The following is a 17,738-nucleotide window of genomic DNA, read 5'->3' as shown; positions in this document are numbered from 1 at the left end:
CCGCGGTAGCCGCCTCGGTGATCTCGCCATTCCCGCCCAAGTGACCCGCGGCCCCCGCCCCCGTCCTGTCCGGCGGAACCGTCGGGGGCAACTCCGCACAGGCCCATCACACGCATCCGGCGGCGGCGAGCGGCGCGCCCGGTGCGGGACACCCGCACGGCACCGCCGCCGGTGGCGGCAGGCAACCGTAGGAGACATGGACACGAGCGAGCGAGCGGTGTAGCCGATACTGAGCAGGATGCCGCGTGTATTTTCCAAACTGCGTTATACGGCTGGATTAGGACCAAGAAGTAACCAGTAAAGAAAGGCTGACTACGGCCGGATTAGGACCAAAGTGTAATCGGTAAAGAGGCCGGGATGTTCTTTACCTGCTCTGTACCGCCCGTTCTCTCGATGTCGCTTGAAATTGGGATCCCAGAAAAGCTAGTTCAGACGTTAGGACCACGGAGCAATGACCAAGATAACGGGTGCTGTCGTTCCTCTTCTCAACAACCGTTCAAGTATTAGGGATTGAAGACTAGATGGGACTGAAGACTGGTTGAAATATTAAAACTCCGATGTGATAGCCAGGAAAAGAGGAATGGTGTGCTGTTCACTTACTTAATAATGCTACCAGGAACTTTAGGGCAATGTGATACACGGTGCTCTATGTGGTATTATTCATGTCTCTGCGAACTAGGCCGAATTAGGAATTCTATATACGCAAGCAAATTGTAAATCATGACGACTAATGATGATATTAGAAGGTTGAAACGAATCAGGAAAACTGATCACGAAGATCCACGACTTTCCAAATCAGGCGCAAACGTGGAAAGTACTATATGTATATCGAATTTAGAGGACGTGAGAAAGATAAGAGACTGAATTCGATTCGACGCACAAATACGTTGTCCATTCTCGGACAGAGTTGTTTCTGATCAATCTGAACAGATAGTAGTAAGCTCGACGAGACGATCGTGAGTAAGCAATCCTCCGGATGTATCGAACTATCGGACCGATGTTCACGCGACGAGAGGATGAATTTCCTACTATCACACTCCCCGAGTATCGTGACGCCACATATGTTCATTGCGGATTCACGATTCTCGTGCAGACAAAACCAGCTTGCTGAATATCCTTCTTCGTGTACATAGTGTATATCTAAGGAACACGCGCCGCATAATGTACAGACGCCTTCGGTTAGTGTAAGAATAAATGATTAGGAGCTCGATCTTAGCCCGTAAATTGAGATCTGTAAAGTTTCGAGAGGTACGATCTATCTCATGAGATGAGGGTCCTCGAGCGGGATCGAGCGAAAGGTTGCCTCGTTTCGGTGGACTGGATTCGCTCAGTGCCATCCAAAAAAATCATTGATTCCTCGTTTAACATGTGCTGATCCTGGGTAACACTCGGTTTCTCTTTTCTTTCTAGTGTCTAGATCTAAACAGACCTTGTGGGACCGGTAGCTCGGAATGGAACGGAGAATTGCAGATCCGGGAAGTATTAACTAAACGACATTCGGGACCCGAAGTTAGGATAGGCTGAGGGAGGTCCGCGCGGTCCATCCACCGGAACGAGGCGTGGAAGATGCGCGACGACGGTTCGCGAGGAAGCAGGCGTCTCGTTAGACTGAAGCACGCGAGGACGAACGGCACTGTCGGCGTTCTTGCGTCCACGGGGCTGCGCTGGCAAAAATTGCGGCGAGCGTGGATTAATGCGTGCCGGGTGCGAGCGCGGCTCCGCTCCCGACTCTCAGACTCGAGCGTGTGTGTCGAGGCGAGGTGGAATTTTTATCGAGCGTAGAGAAGCTTAAGAGCGTGCGAGCGAGCGCGTGTAGACGTGTGCGTGTGCATATATGTAAGAGAGAAAGAGAGACAAAAATATATATATAACGATTATATATAATAGGGTATACGAGAGATGTAAGAGAGTAGCGAATCACGTGCGTCGACTGCCTTGTACAAGCATAATGCATGCGTGTGGATGTGCGTGCGTATAGATTCCGTATCGATGTATTTTATTGTAAAGAAATAAGACAAAGAATTTAGGCGTGCGCAAACTTCGATTTTTGTAGAGAAATTGTATAACTTTGCTGATAACTTATCTCTTAGGGAAATGAAGAATTCATGATTGTGTGTTGACCGATCGCTAAATGTCGATAAATGCGACCAGAAGGGAACTCGTCCTTAAGGCATGAACGATTTACAAAGACGAGTCACGAGGACGACAAAAGAAGAAAAATGTAAAACGAGACGACACGTAATGCGTTGATTCTAAATAATTAAGTGGCGTTAAGTGACTGTAAATTCGATGCTAGAACGCTATTTGTTTACTAAGGTAATGGTAGCCAGTGATGCGCGAGAGCTAGGGGGAAAAAAAGGGGACAAGGGGTTGAGGAGAAGTGCAGGGGCGAGGTCTAGAGAGTGAGGTAAATAGGAGGAGCGAAACGTATAATTACGTATGCATACGCAACTATATATATATATATGTATCTATAAACTACATAATGTTTGTTCAGTAACTACTATCGTCATCCATTTTATATATATTATATGCGATTATTGATTATTAATTATATTATTTTATTACTATGGAAAGATAAAAGAGGAAAAAAGAGAAGAGAAAGATAACGGCGATGCGAGAAATTTTATCGGGCAGCGTTTCGTAAATGCCAAATCAAAAGATACGGCTGATGATGCGTTTTACATTGCAGGGGAGAAAAAAAAAGAGATATTTAATAAAATGAAGGAATGGAGGAGCTGGGCAAAACGTAATGCATCCATTTTGCCGAATATAAGCAAAACCATGATAGAGAAGCGCGCGCGCGCACTTATGTGAGCGAGAGGATATACGTATAAATGCTTTGTTTGTTGTATGTGTCTTTGTGTATGTTCGCGCGTGTATTGTGTGCGTACATGCGAATGAATGAGAGAAATAAAAAGTGATTCGCCTCAGTTTTAGTGGGGCGCCCAGCGGACGAACGGGTGGGCTTTAAAAGAAATAAATGCTGGTGCTGCTCTGTGATTTTTGTAAAAAAAAAAAAGCAAATAAGAAGAAAAGAAGAACCCGAGAAAGAAGAGTACACGAAACGATCGAGGGACTCGATATTCTACGGGATCTCCATGAGCATAAAAGAAATACAAAAAAATGCGAAAAAAGAATGAGAAGCAACACGCAGAGAGATAGCTTGAGTACCTGGACCCTGCCCTGGTCCGCGTCTGCCTCCGCGAGCGGAGGTGCAAGGAAAGAAAAAAAGGGAGAAAAAGTGAGTGAGTGAGTGAGTGAGTGAGAGAGAGAGAGAGAGAGAGAGAGAGAGAGAAAGAGAGAGAAATGAGAAATAGAGAATGTGAGAGTGAAAGAAGAAGAATGTACGAGTGCGCCGCGTCGTTTCACTCAATTGTACAGGCTGTAAAATGTATTCGCTTTCAGTAAGCAAGGAAAAAAGAATTTTAATATAGATCGTTAATCGCTAATTAGGGGATATACGTAGAGGGAGAAAGATATAAGGAGAGAAAGATGGTGAGAGTCGTCATCGTCTCTCGTAAGCTCAAAGAGCTTTATTGCACCTACACGCGAATCGCACATTACTGGAAGACGGGTTACAACTTCGTGGACTAGATGGTCGGTCTTTGCTATCCTCGCACTCCTCCTGTCGGCCCCCGCTCGCCCTATGGGAATGAGAAACCCCCTGGGACGCGCAACTCGCCCAAGTGTAATAGGGAGCGTATGTAATTAGCAATTGGAGACAACCTCCGTGTCCGAGAATACACGACACTGTAGCGAGTACTACGTATATTTGCCAGGACGTTGCATAATCGATCGTGAGAGTATCAGGAGAGAAAGAAGAAGGAGTGAACAAGAAGGAGAAAGTAAGAGACGAAAAGGAAGAGAAAAACCGTGTGAAACAAAAGTGATGAATTATATATAGATGCGCGTATGCATGTATGTACGTATAACAGAGGTATGAGAGTGGATAGAAGCGAATGGTAAACGATGCTAAGAGAACTGAGACATATAACATAATAAACAAGGACCCTTATTCTCGTCTCCTTTTTTTAGAATGATAAAAATAGTGAGTCGTTACGCTTTATATATTATACATCTCGAGTATATGAATAATACGAGTAAACATAAAAAAAAACGTACAGAGAAGCAGGTGCAGAAGAAGAAAAAAAACATGCAGGCATCTTGTCGTTAAATTGTAAGATATTGTGTTCAAACTCCAGAATGTACTCTGATCCCCCTTCCTCAGACTACTATATATTAAATATATTGTGCACTATGCTCCAACTTGTCCATACAAATAAATATATTCAAAAATCTCAAACATCTCTGCCTTTATTTTTTGTTTCACTATCTTTATTTTTCAGATTGTAACAAACGAAGTTAAAAAATCGTGCGGTTCACTTTATCATTAGATTCAGAGGATTGCATTGAGGACTAAAATTCATGGTATATGAAAATATTAAATTAATGGATAAGATAAAAAGCATCCTATATATCTTACAGTATCAATGGTTTCCACGCAAACGTCACGTTATGAAAGCATCAGCTTTCTATAATTATCTGATTTCATTACTTGTAATGTCCAGCAGATAAAAAATTGATAACTAAAATAATTAAAGTAAATTAATGATCTATACAGTATGATAAAAATTCTTACTCTTTTTAAAAAGTGTTGGAAGTATAATAGACATAAGAGAAAAAAGGAAAGTACTAAATCAAAGAATAATGAAGAGAATTAAAAAGAAAAGTTAGACATTTTTATTTTTTATTCATTTGTCTATTTTTGTATTACTGATTATATTTCTCTAAATGTAAGACTTTGTTGACTTTTAATTTAAATTTTTGTTAACATTAATAAATGTCTGTAATTACCGATAGCGAGCCGGCAACTTACTGATTGATGATATTTTGTGAAACGCAAAAATTAATAAAAGATATCTGTTATATAAAGAAAATATAATTAAATATTATTTAAATATTATTTTTTAATTTGAATTAATTTCCTTCATAACTTAGATATTTTTGAGATTGGAAATCTGAGTTTCAAAAAGTTATCGATATGTTATATAGATAATTATCGACATTATTATTTATGGTTGTAATAGTCACAAAATATTTTTTAATAAAAATTCGCATAAATAATAGATCATACATATAAATGAATCCTGAATGCAAAATTAAATTAAATTTAGAATTTTGTAATTCTGCCGGATTATCAGTCGGGTAATAGAAGTTAGGTTAGGTTGCAGGCCCATGCTTTCATTGATGAAAAGTATTGTTACTTTGTAATTTGTACATACAAAATATGTGAGATATTCATATTTCATCCGTTAATATTTTATCATCTTTGCATAATCTTCTTTATTTGATGATAAAGTGCACTGCATTACTTTTTAACTTCGTCTTTTTGAAATCTGAAAAACAAAGGTCATTATATATGGAAATTCAAATTTAACTATAATCTATAATTTATACAACTTGCACGGTAATAAGTATTAAATCTAGAAAATTAATTATATAATTGGATGTTTTGTTACATTCGTGTCTCGAGAATATACAAGCGTATCATATATAATCCAGAAAATTAGGTTATAAGTATCTAATTATTTTTTCCAAAAGTGGAAGAGGCAAATGCAAGGATATCAAATATGTATTTTATTCATCTCTTGAAATCATTTATATATTTATATAAATGTAAACGTCCCCTTTTTATAGGAAATTTTATAATTTTTAGGAAGAAATATAATTTCTAAAAGATAGTCTATAAGCATAAACATGGACGAAATCGATTACAAATTGAAATCACAAAATCCTACTTTGATATCACATGTAAGAATAGCAAGGATAACTAATCACACATTTGCATTTATATTGTAATTATATAAATACTCAATTGTCTTTCTGCAGGCAATATCCAAGCTGATTGAGGCAATCAGAAAGAAGTTGGAAACAGAAGAAAAGGATATTTCAAAAGTAAATCATTTTCTTTTCTTGATAATTATGATTTTAGTATTTACTTGGTATTTGATATATATAAATATTTTTTGTTTATATATATTTCTTTTTTGTAGATATCCGAATTTAAATTACTCTCGACTAAATGCAACAGTGATGATTCTATAGTTAGCACATCTGCATGCCAAGCGTTGTTTGTGCTTGGTGAGACTGGATTGTGGGATGTCAAGTCTGCATTAGCAACATTCATGGCATGCTTATCTTCTTCAAAGTATGTCATATTAAACAAAGTGTCAATGTTTAATGTCATTTATTTCTTTAGATATGATATTTATTTGTTTCGATTCATTGTATTGTTATCACAAATTTTAGGAATTATCAGATGATTACTGTAGCAATAAGTCGACTATTGATATTAGATTGGAAATCACATGATAGATGCAATGAATATACTCTCGACGTCCCTACTCAGCATCCATTTATTGCGATCCTGATTAAGGAAAAGCTCAGCTGGAGATCTGTGCTGAATCAAATGAAGTTCATTATGCATCATTACGACAAAAAGTATGCTTTTACCATCAGAATAGTTATCTGATATGTGCATATAGAAATATATTATTATATTTGCTTATATAAATTGGAATCCTTTTAGTCTTAAATAATTTTTCCAGCCTATAGTTGAGATGGAAACACATTAAAAATGTTATTAAATTTTTATTTATCCAAATTTCAGTGTTATGGAGCAAAGTGTAGAGTTATTGCGACCTGTATTCGTGCACATATTATGCAATCCTACAATGGATATGTGTGAAAGTTGTAAACAGGAGACATGGCAATTTTTAATAAAATCAAGTAACACTACAGATTTACGAACAGAAATCTTACTCTGGTTATGCACAAATCGAGCGGACACTTGCGTTGATGCGAATTGCCGAGTTCTTGAGCTTGCGGATATAATCTTGCTGAAAAGAGATACAGAATTTTGTACAGCATTGATACCTTTAATCGCTTCTTTGACGATACAGCTTTTGGAATACGGTCATGAACCAACACAAAATTTTTGCATGATATTGGATCTCTTTGAATGTTGTTACAATTATATAGGAAATATTACGCTAGTTTTGATGGCAGAAATAATTTTGATATGTCCTGCAGCTTATTTATTTAACGCCCTCCAAATATGTAAGTATATTTATGAAGTAAATCTAGCCAATCTCACTTTTATATTCATATAAAACATCATTTATTTTATAAAATCACATTTTTTAAAAACAGCAATATTACTTAAAAGAAATTGCAAGATTTAATTTTAATTATTTTGATAGGTGCAGTTATTGTGAATAAAATGCCATGCCACGTTACAATATTAAATACGTTAGCTGCATCCTTATTAAAATGGTTGGCCTATCCGTCGTTATTATGCGCTGATGCGTTAGTGAAAGCAAAAGAATTGTTAATCAAGATAATGTCACAAAAGGAAATGGACAGTAACAACGGTATTATATCAAACAAGATGCTGCTTATATTTAGCTATAGCAATAGATACATCCAATTTTATATGGAACTCATCTGCAGTCTATATTCTCTGAAAAATAACACTCTATCATGGTTGGAGAACTTATCGCTCGCACCGATCGATCTGAGATATATGTGCAAATTGGTATTGTGTGGGATCTTCTTGCGTAGTGATGAACCTCTTATTGTGCAGAAAGTCTGTCATATTCTCGTGCAAATAGCGAGAGAGATCAACTCCTTCGCTTCGCACGTATTGTCGCTGTTGCTATACAAATTAACTAAGACTCACGATAGCTCCACATTGAAATATCTGTTACTGACTGTTCCCGAGTTTGCCATGACTAAGGAAAACCTACCGATCGTCATTCACACGTTAGACACATTGTTGAATAGCGGCAAGCCACTGAAATATTTCGCGATCCAGCTTTACATAAAGGCATTGGAGAAGGAGCCACGTTGCTATCGCTTCATATCCACTGCTCTAATGGATGCTATGGAGAAAGATCATAACTGGCATTCGGACGTGACATGCGCTCAGGCGATAAAGTGTATTTGCGAGAGTTGGCCCGAGTACGGTGAGGAACTTGTGCCACTGTTGTCACAAATCCTGAATCGATGCGTTGATCTGAATGGTAGTGCAGCCAGTGCACTCGCACTCGACAGCATCTCGGCTTTATGCAAGTCTACAGTAATAGGTACCTTATATTTCATATCTTTAGACACTGAATTCTTTTTAACAAGGTGGTGTATCAATATTTTATTTGCTACCCATGTTTTGTATAATTCTCTATAAAACACAAATAAGTGAAGAAGGCCATATTCAAAAGCGAATTCTTAATTCGGGTCTTAGTGCCTAATATTTTTTGTGTGAATTTTTATAATTTAAATATTATATAATTTAAATGTTAGGTCACTTTGAATATGGCCACTTTCTAATTTGTGAATATTTTTCGTTCGATTTTCACTTAATAGTGTTCTCTGTAACAATTCTCATTTTCTATGATTAACACAGGCGATGATTTTACTTGACAGGCGTTTATTCTACCTGGCAAGTGTTAGCACCAAAGATGCGCAAGGAGAAGCGCACGGTGGTCCTGGAGAGTCTATGCGAGTTCTTCGGTAACATTCCCTCGTACTCATTCCGTGCGAGCGACGACTACAACAGATTCATCACTGATGTTGTTACAATTTTGTGGAGCTACACGATCTGCGACGATATCAGAGTCGCAAAAGCGGCGTTTAAAGCACTGAAAACTTATCAGGTCGACCGAATTCCTTTGACTGCTCTGCCTCTAGACTTCCAATCGGATGTCGTGATAAAGCACACGTCTGAAAAGGCAAGTAGTGAAGGTAACAAGCTCGAGGTGCTGCAGTACATACCTGGCACTTGTTGGATCCAGATGCTGAAGAATGTGAATAGGAATGTCTTATCAGCGGCAGGAGATCTTTTGATTTCTTATATTAAGGATGAATTGAACAGCTTCAGATCACAAATATATACTTGGCCGCAAGGAGAACCACAAAACTATAAGTACCTGCCAGAGAGAAGTGTGATAAGGGCAATCGGTGAGCACTTGAGACGAAGTGATAAGTTGGATCCGAATAATCAGACAGTTTTAGTGGAGTGTCTGCGTATATTTGCTCATAAGCACAAAAAACCATTGCCGAATATAAAATGGGACTTTTTGGAAAAAACTATGCATATATCGAAGGAAGCTCAGGAATACAGTCTATCCATTGCGAGTCATCATTGTCAAATCTCGTTGTCGGCGAAATTGCTAACAGAAAGTTTCTTGTCTATGTATACGTCCATATCAGAAGCCGGTCGATTGCTGCTGGACGAGAAACACTTGGTGCTTTACTCGAATCTGCAGGAACTGTGCCAGGCTATTCAGCCAAATAACTTAAAGAAATTCATCGAAACTTCTCTCCATTATGCCATTGATCAAATTTTATTGAATAACGAAAAGTCCATTTATCTATTCGATCATATCATGTCTTCTTATGTCACCGCTTTAAAAAACAACTCGATACAAATAGGAAATCGCACGCTGCTAACCACCATGTTGGAAGAGATATCGCAAAAAGTCGACTTAACGTCTAAACATTTCGAGAAATATTTTGCGGCTATGATGGAATTGTTGACTAAGGATGTCGAAAGAATGACGTCGCCTTACACCTGGTGGGTAGTAACACCAGAAAAATTGAAAACCGCTATCGCTATTAGAGTCCAATCAGCCTTCAGAGGAGATACTGGCATGCCGTTCACTTGGCTAAATGATCTTATCAACGCGACCGAACTTAATTCTGAGTAAATATACGATTACAATAGATCTTATATTTGGCCAGTTGCCTAATAAATTTTCTTCTCTCTTTATAGGATGCAAAAATATTTGTTAGAAAGTATACAAAAAGTGCAGGCTGAGTTGAGATCAAAAAAATCCTGTGATTTGGAAATACAAAAAGACTGGATTTTAGATTTTATGAGACATATTGATGTGCTTACAGTAGAGACAGAAAATAAGAAAAACAATATAACTTTTTACTGTGATATTTTATTCATCTTGATTATCTGTTTATCCGGCATAGAATGTCTCCTGCCGAAAAAAGAATTGCTAGTTACTTCGCAAGACATTAGGATAAGATTGTTTCCACAAGCAATTTCTATGCTTATTGACCGACAAATTTGGAAATCTATAATACGCCAGGTATGTAAACTTGTCTTTTGTTAGCTATAGATATTACAAAGATTTATAATCTCTTGATTTTTAACAATTAGAAAAACATTACATCCATTTACAATTGCGGTGGCATTTTTCGTCGCAAAACGAGCAATATGTCTACTATACATTAAATTGTGTTGATAATTTTTTTAGATTATGAAATGGCTGAATCACATGAGGAGCAGTTCTGTACCTGATGTATATATACTTGCATTTCAAAGCGCGTTAATCTTATTAAGGCATGAAGAAGACTACAACTCAGAATGGAAAAATTACTTGTCAGTCAAAACTCGTATTTAAATATAACTAAAGAGAAATACGTGTACAATAAATATTTTTATATTAAAAAAAGGGACGTTTTCTTATTGAACTGATTTACTTATTCGTAATACTCAGCCTTGAATTTCATTAACGATAATAAAAAAATCTTACAACGTATATTTATACACCTGACATCCTACTTTAACGTCTAACCTTATTACTAATAAAGTAACAATTGTTATACAAGCTTTGATAGGTATATACATACACTTAGGTCCATATTCTTATCGCATGATTAACACTCAATTCATTAAATTGTTAAAAATTTCTATGTTTAAACAGTGACGTATAGAAAAAGATATGCTAATCTGTTATTCTTAATAAAAGATAAACATTTAAAAAAGAGGACAGAGAATAACTTTCTAATATTTTTTAATTACTGTGAACATTTTCCTGAATTTTAACAGGGATATGTAGATCTATATGCGATCGAGCATATGTAAGTTTTAATAATTGTTTATGGAGTCAATTGGAAGATAATGTGCGATTATTGACTTAGCGCTATTATCACCTGAAAAAATTACATGACGAAACGGACGCTTTTTAAAAAAATTCTAGCCTATATATATATATTATATATTACTAATTTTCTAATTCGGCGACCTTTACACACCATTACTTTTTATGTACATCAGTACTTTTTAAAATATTTTACAAGCGATGCTGGTGCAAAGAGCGCGAAAATTCTATTTTATAAGGCTGATTTGTATAAATGTAAATTTATACAAATATAAAATAAATCACAGAAAGAAACGTACTTGCTCGTTGTATATAAAATATATATCGTTCGATACGTAACTTGAATAGAATGGCGAGCATAAGTGCATTTATTAGTAAAAATAAAAATGTGTATTAATAAATTCCTAACTAAACCGGATGTCCTATTTTCGTATAATTTAATATAAATTATTTTTTGCATCGTATATCTATCTACAATTTCCTCGTCACATATGTTGTATGTGACGGCACTCATAATGCTACACGGACGTCTCGCTATTGTCTAATGTCATTACCGTTAAAGTATTAGGTCTCGAACCAGTTAGAATTTGCTCCTCGGGCGGACGCATCCTGGGCTCCAGAATATTTCTTTTTGTCTCCACATTCTTTTTGATCGGTGTGCGACTAGGACTAGACTTCCTGCTGCTTGGATATGATTTCAATAAACGTGCCCTGTGAACAATTAGTAAATTATACCTAAGTCTTTATATTTTTAAATAACCTTTTCTTTGGCAACACTTGGGACATATTTAGAATATTGAAATGTCATTATCCAGACAGCATGTCCAAAATCGAAACAGAAGACATCATTGAGACTTTTTTAAACATTAAATTATAAAACATCTTTAAGATGTCTAGCCCGATTTTAAACAAGCCTGTTCGGATATTCTGCATCATCTTGAATGGAATATTACTGTCGATATTCCGAATCATACTTACGCATCCATTAACTTCAAAAACAAGCGAGTGTATACTTGATACTCCTCGTCACCAAATTCTGTAGGGTCGTGTCTCGCATGTTCGTACAAATCACAGAACTGATGAATTAAACGCTGGCCGCTTCCATTTAATGGAGTAGCGAGTGTGGTGAGCAAGTATGCCCTCAGATTTTCCGAAGGATGTCTCTTGAGACAATTGTCGTACCTTGTGATCTCTGCCTCTGTAAATATCACATGAAACAAGACTCAGATATCAAGACAACATATATCACATGAAACAAAGCTTGATCTGTTTTTTATAGCTGAACTGATGAGCACTCTTCGTACTTATAAAGTAAAATAGGCATATGTATTTAATATTTGACAAAAGCAAGAAGGAAAGTTCTCTAGTGCAGTCTAGTGCAATAATAAAAAATAAATCTAACGACGGTATGGTAACTTACCTAAAGTTTTAACATCGTCAACAGCTTTTAATCTGTAATAATGCGGTGGGGCTTGTCCACCTGGAGTCAAAATATATCTAGAGTCGCTAATCAGCTGCGGTTCATATTGGATCCTAGGTATCACTTCTATTCTCCTTTCTATTTCCTTCTTCAAGGACTGAAAAACATTTTCAGTATATTTAACTGGAGCATATGAGTCCTGGTGACATACTGAGACATTTTCCTAATTTTTAAATAACATAATGATTTATAATATAATAATTTTATGTTTCAGTTTTATTTTTCACAATTTTGTTCTATGTAGATTAATTATCATGCTATAATTTTTTTATATAATTGAAAAATTTAAAACTTCTAAAATAACAAAAACTAATGGTTTCCAAGGAGCCACATATTCCTTTGACATCACAAAAAATTATATATTTATCATGGGTTAAGCAACCATATAATAATAAGTTAACCTCAAAATTACATTGGATCGTAAAATATACCTTTTTCGCGTCATGTCCTATGGGAATGTGAGGACCCCGACGAGATCTCAAAGCGAATCTCATGATCTGCCGTTTCGCGAAGATGAATAGTAACAATATTGTCAAAACACCCGCTGCTATAAATATCACTATGGTCACACCGGACAGTTCCTGTGTCATTCTCGCACGATAATCAAAGCAGCCTGCGTTCGCGAACAATTATTGACGGGCACTAGTTCTTATGTGAGATCGTATATCGCTCTTGGACAATAACGTCAACTTTCATTCGAATAGAAAAACCTTCGAATAGAAAAACCTTCATCAGCTGATCCGCGTACGGAGTCCTATCTCGCGCGCATCGCTTTTAAACAAATTAATAGTTATTAATATCTGCATCGAACTTTTAATTAGGAATAAATTTTAATATGATGAATATTAGTGTGTGTCTTATTAAATAGTAATAAATACAGAATCTCTGGTGTAAAAATAAATAACGCACCAGTTTTATTGAAAAATTTAAAGGGAACATAGCGATCTTTTTTTTCCTTTCTTATAACAGCATAAGCATTAGATTAAAAAAAAGTGTAAAGTGAGGAGTAAATTTAGATAGTAGCTAAGCAAGAAATGATGAAGAAATTATAATTAATAGTTGGAAGTGTTTTATGTTTGTGTAAAATATATGAAATAAAAAATAAAAGAGAGAAGCATAGAAACGTAAGAGCAATTATGATTCTTGAAATGAAGTGAAAATAAGAAAAGTGAAAGAATTTATTTATTAGAATATTTATAATTCATTTTGATTAATACCTGATAAACTTGCTCACTTTTATAATTTTCATCTTGTTTCAAGAACCGTAATAAGCCTTTTAATATTTGTATATATATATATATTTATATTGGAAATAAAAACAGTAACTCTTCAAGTATGCTTAAACAAATTTAATTAATATTAAGCTTAGGATAAAATATAAATTATATTTATTATACATTATATGTTATTTTTCTAAATTAGGACTTGAATTTTTATGCTTTTCAAATGTAATTTTATAGATATTTGAAAATCACTATAAAAAATCCAAGTCTTAATATAGAAAAATATATATTTTAATCTCTAAATATCTATACATTCATAAAAATACATTAATCGGAGAAAACTAGATAGACAATTATAGACGCATCTTTACACATGTGATTTAGTGATTACATGTTCCTTAAAATATTTTCTATAGGTTTTTTGAATAATGTTTCATTAACGGCGGCGATTTCAACCATTACACTTTTCTGTTCTTCAGTTAGTGCTGTATTAATTTTTAAAAATGATAGTATAAGCTTCCCGAAGTTCTTATCTTTGGAATAACAAAGTGCTTTTTCCAAGAATAATTTGATAATTTTATCAATCATGTTGTGGTTCAATCTTACAGATAAAAAATTTTGCAATACAGATATATGCCATAATTTTAATTCCTTGACACATGCAAGAAACTCTCTGCAAAAATATTTAAAAAATTATTAAATTTGTTTTTTTAATTCAATTTTCTAAGTAAAAATTATACTTTACAATCATATATATCATACAACTGCGTGAAACGTACTCTAAAAGAATTGTTTTCCTTTGCTGATCAAACATGTTCACAATGGTGGTGACCAATGTTATATTTTTCAACTCAATGTTGAGAATCGGAACAAATATAAGTTGCTGAACCTCATCGGGAAATATTTTAATGCATTCAACGATAGCAGATGATAATAAACGAGATGGCTCCTCCAGTTCGACTATCTATGAATATAATGTGAACAAAAATTAATATATGAAAAAAAGTCTAGTAGATATTAGTAACACGCCATTGGTACCTTTGGTAACAACAGATGTGTGCAAAATATATTGAGATATTTCATTCTCTGTTCAATAGTCATATCGTTCATCGACAGACATAGATTATAGATACCCTTAGGACTTAATTTTCTTGCCATCTCGTCCACCAATGGAACAAGATCTTCATCTGATAAGTTCTCTAACTGGGTGAAGTCTAGCTTGCCATTATTTCGTTCTAAATTCTCGCAAGCACATTCTAAAATATCACACCTTTGCGGCACTGCAGCAACAGATCTCTTCGGTTCTATAGTTCTCTCAATTTGTGTAAAGTAAAATTGAGTAGATGGTGGTGGTATGGATTGATCACAGTTCGTTTGAGATTCGTTATTGTCCATCGGTTCATCATTATCGTCGTTATCTTCACTTTCTGAATATATTTCTTCTTTATTCTAAATCGAACAGTGCATGTTTATGTTAAATTATCTATACATAAATTTGGAGTATTATCTGTACAGAATTTGGAGTGATTTAATATTAATGATTTTTTTATTTCCATAATTATTTCATCTTTGTAGAGATACATGTTAGTTTAAAAATTAAATAATGACTATATAAACTTCATTGAGATTGTATTTCACAATATGTGGTTGAACTGGTACAATTCTAACCTCTTCCGCTATGAGTTTCCACATCGGATTAGCCTGGGCGATGTTATCTTTCAACGCTTCCCTGATAGATTCGAGTCTCGCCATGGTTTCTTCTGATAATGTATATTTTTGGTAAAAGGCTTCCGAATCCGTATTTTCCCGCATCATTTCGCTCTCGTTGCGTCGTCTCGCGCATGTTCATCGTGTAGTGTATTGACATTGGCCTAAGGTTTGTCGCGTCGCAAGCTCCAACATGCTCCAACATTCTCCTACCATAGCTCTTCTATCAAAAGCATTGGAATGAGTAAGAACTATGGTAGAAGCATATTGGAACATGTTGGAGCATGCGAATAAACCTCTAGTTTCCACCGAGGATTCGAACCGGATCAGAATGCAAGAACCAACCAATTACAGTCGAGCATTCCCCTGTAATTCGACTGCAACAGGGGAATGCTCGACTGTAGTTGGTTGGTTCTTGCATTCTGATCTGAATCGAACCCTCGGTGGAATAGAAACCACTTGACAGCGTTCTGCTTCTGATCAGTGATGTATCTATTATCCCTTCAGTAGGACAAATTTTTTTAAAGATATATATCTTCAACCAAAAAGTTATTCCTGGACAAGAATTCAGAATAAGGTAAATGTATCTATCAGTGTTATTTTAAATATTAAATTTTTAGTGATATGTATGACTCTAAATAAATTCGTTGTTTATAAAAATTTATAATAAGACGAATTTATTTGAAGTCGTACATAAATTTTTATCACTTCCTTCAATAATTTAGCCATTAACTATCCAGTGAGAAATGATAATGAAATCGATGTCGATTCCATTATCATTTCTCACTGGGTAGTACAAATATGTTCAGGAAGTAACTACCCTAGTAGCACAATTCATCGGCGCAACATTGGCGCAACATATCCCCAATGTATGTCAACGTTTAACCAATGTTTCGCCAATAAATTGTGTTGCTCGGGTATCAAACTAAATTAAATAAAATTTATACGTTTTATACGTAAATTTTGTTTAATGTGATGCTTATACACATAAATATTACATACATATACAAATGGAGGGAAAAGCAACTCCGACGACACTGATGAACAACATTCAAAATGTATTTTCCATGCGAAGCGAGGTCCCCCCATATCTCCCCCTGCTTACTAGACGTAACGATAATTAAGATGATTCTTATATATAATATTATTAGTTGTCGTAATCTAATTTTCTTTTAACAATTTCGTCAAACAATAAAAAATTAATAATTCTATCCAAACCAGTGTAACTTCGCTAATATTGTTAATCATTGGGTCTATTTTTTTGTGACTGAACTATACAGTGTACACTTTTAAGAATTTAAAGTGAGATAAGATAAGAGTATGTGTTTAATATTTAGCGAAAACGAAAAAGAATTTTAGTTCAGTTTAGTCAAAGAATAAAATAGACAATAAAAAATAGACCTATTATTCGACGAATTTATTAAAAAAATCAAGACGAATGCACCTTCCCGGTCGATCACGCTGCTGGCATGGAGTCGCCTGTCGCACTATAAGGTGGTTTCTTTCATCATTAGCCGCTCGAGTTAGTCACTAGTCAGTCGTTGGCGATCAACGCGCGAGTGAAGTGCGTCGTGGGTTTCTATGGATTGAAATACACGGCAAAGAGAGAAGCAGCGATAGCAGCAGCAGTAGATCTTTACCAAGTGAATCCATGATCACGCCCGTCAATTTGCCAGAACGCTCAACCTTTTTCGGTGGCAAGGTAAGTACGATCACCGTAGATCTGTGACTCTTCGCTTGTGCGCATTTTCTTCAATAACGTAGAACTCCGAGTGCGGAATCACTCTGAAGGATTTCTCGAGAACTCGAGACCACTCATTCTTGAAGCCTGAAAAAAGGCATTTATAATTACTCTTATATTTTCTTTACGAGAAACTATTTGTGTTTTGTGGATATTTGTGTCTGTGATAAGCGATGATAATGTGTATGTGCGTGCATATACGCAAATATTATATAATTGATCGTAAATGTATAATTGTGGATAATTCTACATCAGAATTCAAGTATAAATAAATACACATATTTGAAATTACTATGAACATGTTGAATTGGCTGGTGCTGATGGATTAACTTAACAACCGCAAACCATTGTCGATATGACTATCACTCCTTTAAGCTTCACAGAATTTTCCTGCCGCAAGGAATTTTCTTTGTTTCTAACACGCGGTAAATATTCTCCCTCGCGTGTATCATGAGCATGATGAACGACAATTTGAATCCCGAATGAAAATTATATACATGTATATTGAAAATGACTCGATCAGGCGAGAGAGAGAGAGAGAGAGAGACGCCGTTTGTATTATTTTTTGTTTAGTTCTTATTAATTATATTATATCTTTTATTTAAATATTGTTTTCTTATGGTTCGTAG

The 17,738-nt window shown here is 35.4% G+C and overlaps 5 protein-coding genes across 5 annotated transcripts in view; 3 read left to right on the top strand and 2 right to left on the bottom strand.

Moving 5' to 3' along the window:
• The window catches only part of LOC108729324 (zinc finger protein 608-like), a 26,335-nt gene extending 24,155 nt beyond the window's left edge, over positions 1-2,180 (top strand). The window contains exon 4 of the mRNA XM_018458383.1: positions 1,411-2,180. Coding sequence (XP_018313885.1) covers positions 1,411-1,445 — 35 coding nt within the window. The 3' untranslated portion in view covers positions 1,446-2,180. The remainder of the gene's footprint in view (positions 1-1,410) is intronic.
• A 3,573-nt stretch (positions 2,181-5,753) lies between these two features.
• Positions 5,754-10,726, top strand: LOC108729372 (focadhesin). Its single transcript, XM_018458441.1, has 9 exons — positions 5,754-5,814; positions 5,893-5,958; positions 6,057-6,211; positions 6,313-6,504; positions 6,674-7,122; positions 7,266-8,150; positions 8,488-9,766; positions 9,836-10,163; positions 10,332-10,726. The coding sequence occupies exons 1-9, from the start codon at positions 5,761-5,763 to the stop codon at positions 10,476-10,478; spliced, it is 3,555 nt and encodes a 1,184-aa protein (XP_018313943.1). The 5' UTR covers positions 5,754-5,760; the 3' UTR covers positions 10,479-10,726.
• Positions 10,727-11,425: 699 nt separating this feature from the next.
• On the bottom strand, positions 11,426-13,073 carry LOC108729377 (uncharacterized protein C1orf43 homolog). The gene is made up of 4 exons (XM_018458450.1): positions 12,870-13,073; positions 12,379-12,535; positions 11,937-12,156; positions 11,426-11,669 (listed from the first exon to the last, which is right to left on the bottom strand). Exons 1-4 carry the CDS (start codon positions 13,026-13,028, stop codon positions 11,477-11,479), a joined length of 729 nt encoding a protein of 242 aa, XP_018313952.1. The 5' UTR covers positions 13,029-13,073; the 3' UTR covers positions 11,426-11,476.
• A 926-nt stretch (positions 13,074-13,999) lies between these two features.
• LOC108729374 (uncharacterized) lies at positions 14,000-15,811 on the bottom strand. Its single transcript, XM_018458444.1, has 4 exons — positions 15,330-15,811; positions 14,700-15,110; positions 14,441-14,625; positions 14,000-14,334 (listed from the first exon to the last, which is right to left on the bottom strand). Exons 1-4 carry the CDS (start codon positions 15,474-15,476, stop codon positions 14,049-14,051), a joined length of 1,029 nt encoding a protein of 342 aa, XP_018313946.1. The 5' UTR covers positions 15,477-15,811; the 3' UTR covers positions 14,000-14,048.
• A 1,061-nt stretch (positions 15,812-16,872) lies between these two features.
• Positions 16,873-17,738, top strand: part of imd (death domain-containing immune deficiency protein) — a 14,212-nt gene continuing 13,346 nt past the window's right edge. Inside the window, exon 1 of the mRNA XM_018458445.1 lies at positions 16,873-17,070. Coding sequence (XP_018313947.1) covers positions 17,020-17,070 — 51 coding nt within the window. The 5' untranslated portion in view covers positions 16,873-17,019. The remainder of the gene's footprint in view (positions 17,071-17,738) is intronic.

The sequence above is a fragment of the Mycetomoellerius zeteki genome, unplaced genomic scaffold (genome assembly GCF_001594055.1).
Source record: "Mycetomoellerius zeteki isolate Tzet28-1 unplaced genomic scaffold, Tzet1.0 scaffold73, whole genome shotgun sequence".
Taxonomy (NCBI): domain Eukaryota; kingdom Metazoa; phylum Arthropoda; class Insecta; order Hymenoptera; family Formicidae; genus Mycetomoellerius; species Mycetomoellerius zeteki.
Note: the sequence above shows the minus strand (reverse complement) of the source record. Positions and strands in the feature narration are given on the sequence as shown.

Excerpts from the sequence above, each read along its gene's own strand:
- LOC108729377 (XM_018458450.1), bottom strand. The coding sequence starts at position 13,028 with ATGACACAGGAACTGTCCGGTGTGACCATAGTGATATTTATAGCAGCG. Across the intron at positions 12,536-12,869 it reads TAGGACATGACGCGAAAAAG|TCCTTGAAGAAGGAAATAGA; the intron begins GTATATTTTACG and ends AATGTTTTTCAG. Across the intron at positions 12,157-12,378 it reads TGACGATGTTAAAACTTTAG|AGGCAGAGATCACAAGGTAC; the intron begins GTAAGTTACCAT and ends TGATATTTACAG.
- LOC108729374 (XM_018458444.1), bottom strand. The coding sequence starts at position 15,476 with ATGATGCGGGAAAATACGGATTCGGAAGCCTTTTACCAAAAATATACA. Across the intron at positions 14,626-14,699 it reads CACATCTGTTGTTACCAAAG|ATAGTCGAACTGGAGGAGCC; the intron begins GTACCAATGGCG and ends TTATATTCATAG. Across the intron at positions 14,335-14,440 it reads AGGAAAACAATTCTTTTAGA|AGAGTTTCTTGCATGTGTCA; the intron begins GTACGTTTCACG and ends ATATTTTTGCAG.
- LOC108729372 (XM_018458441.1), top strand. The coding sequence starts at position 5,761 with ATGGACGAAATCGATTACAAATTGAAATCACAAAATCCTACTTTGATA. Across the intron at positions 6,212-6,312 it reads GCATGCTTATCTTCTTCAAA|GAATTATCAGATGATTACTG; the intron begins GTATGTCATATT and ends CACAAATTTTAG. Across the intron at positions 9,767-9,835 it reads GCGACCGAACTTAATTCTGA|GATGCAAAAATATTTGTTAG; the intron begins GTAAATATACGA and ends CTCTCTTTATAG.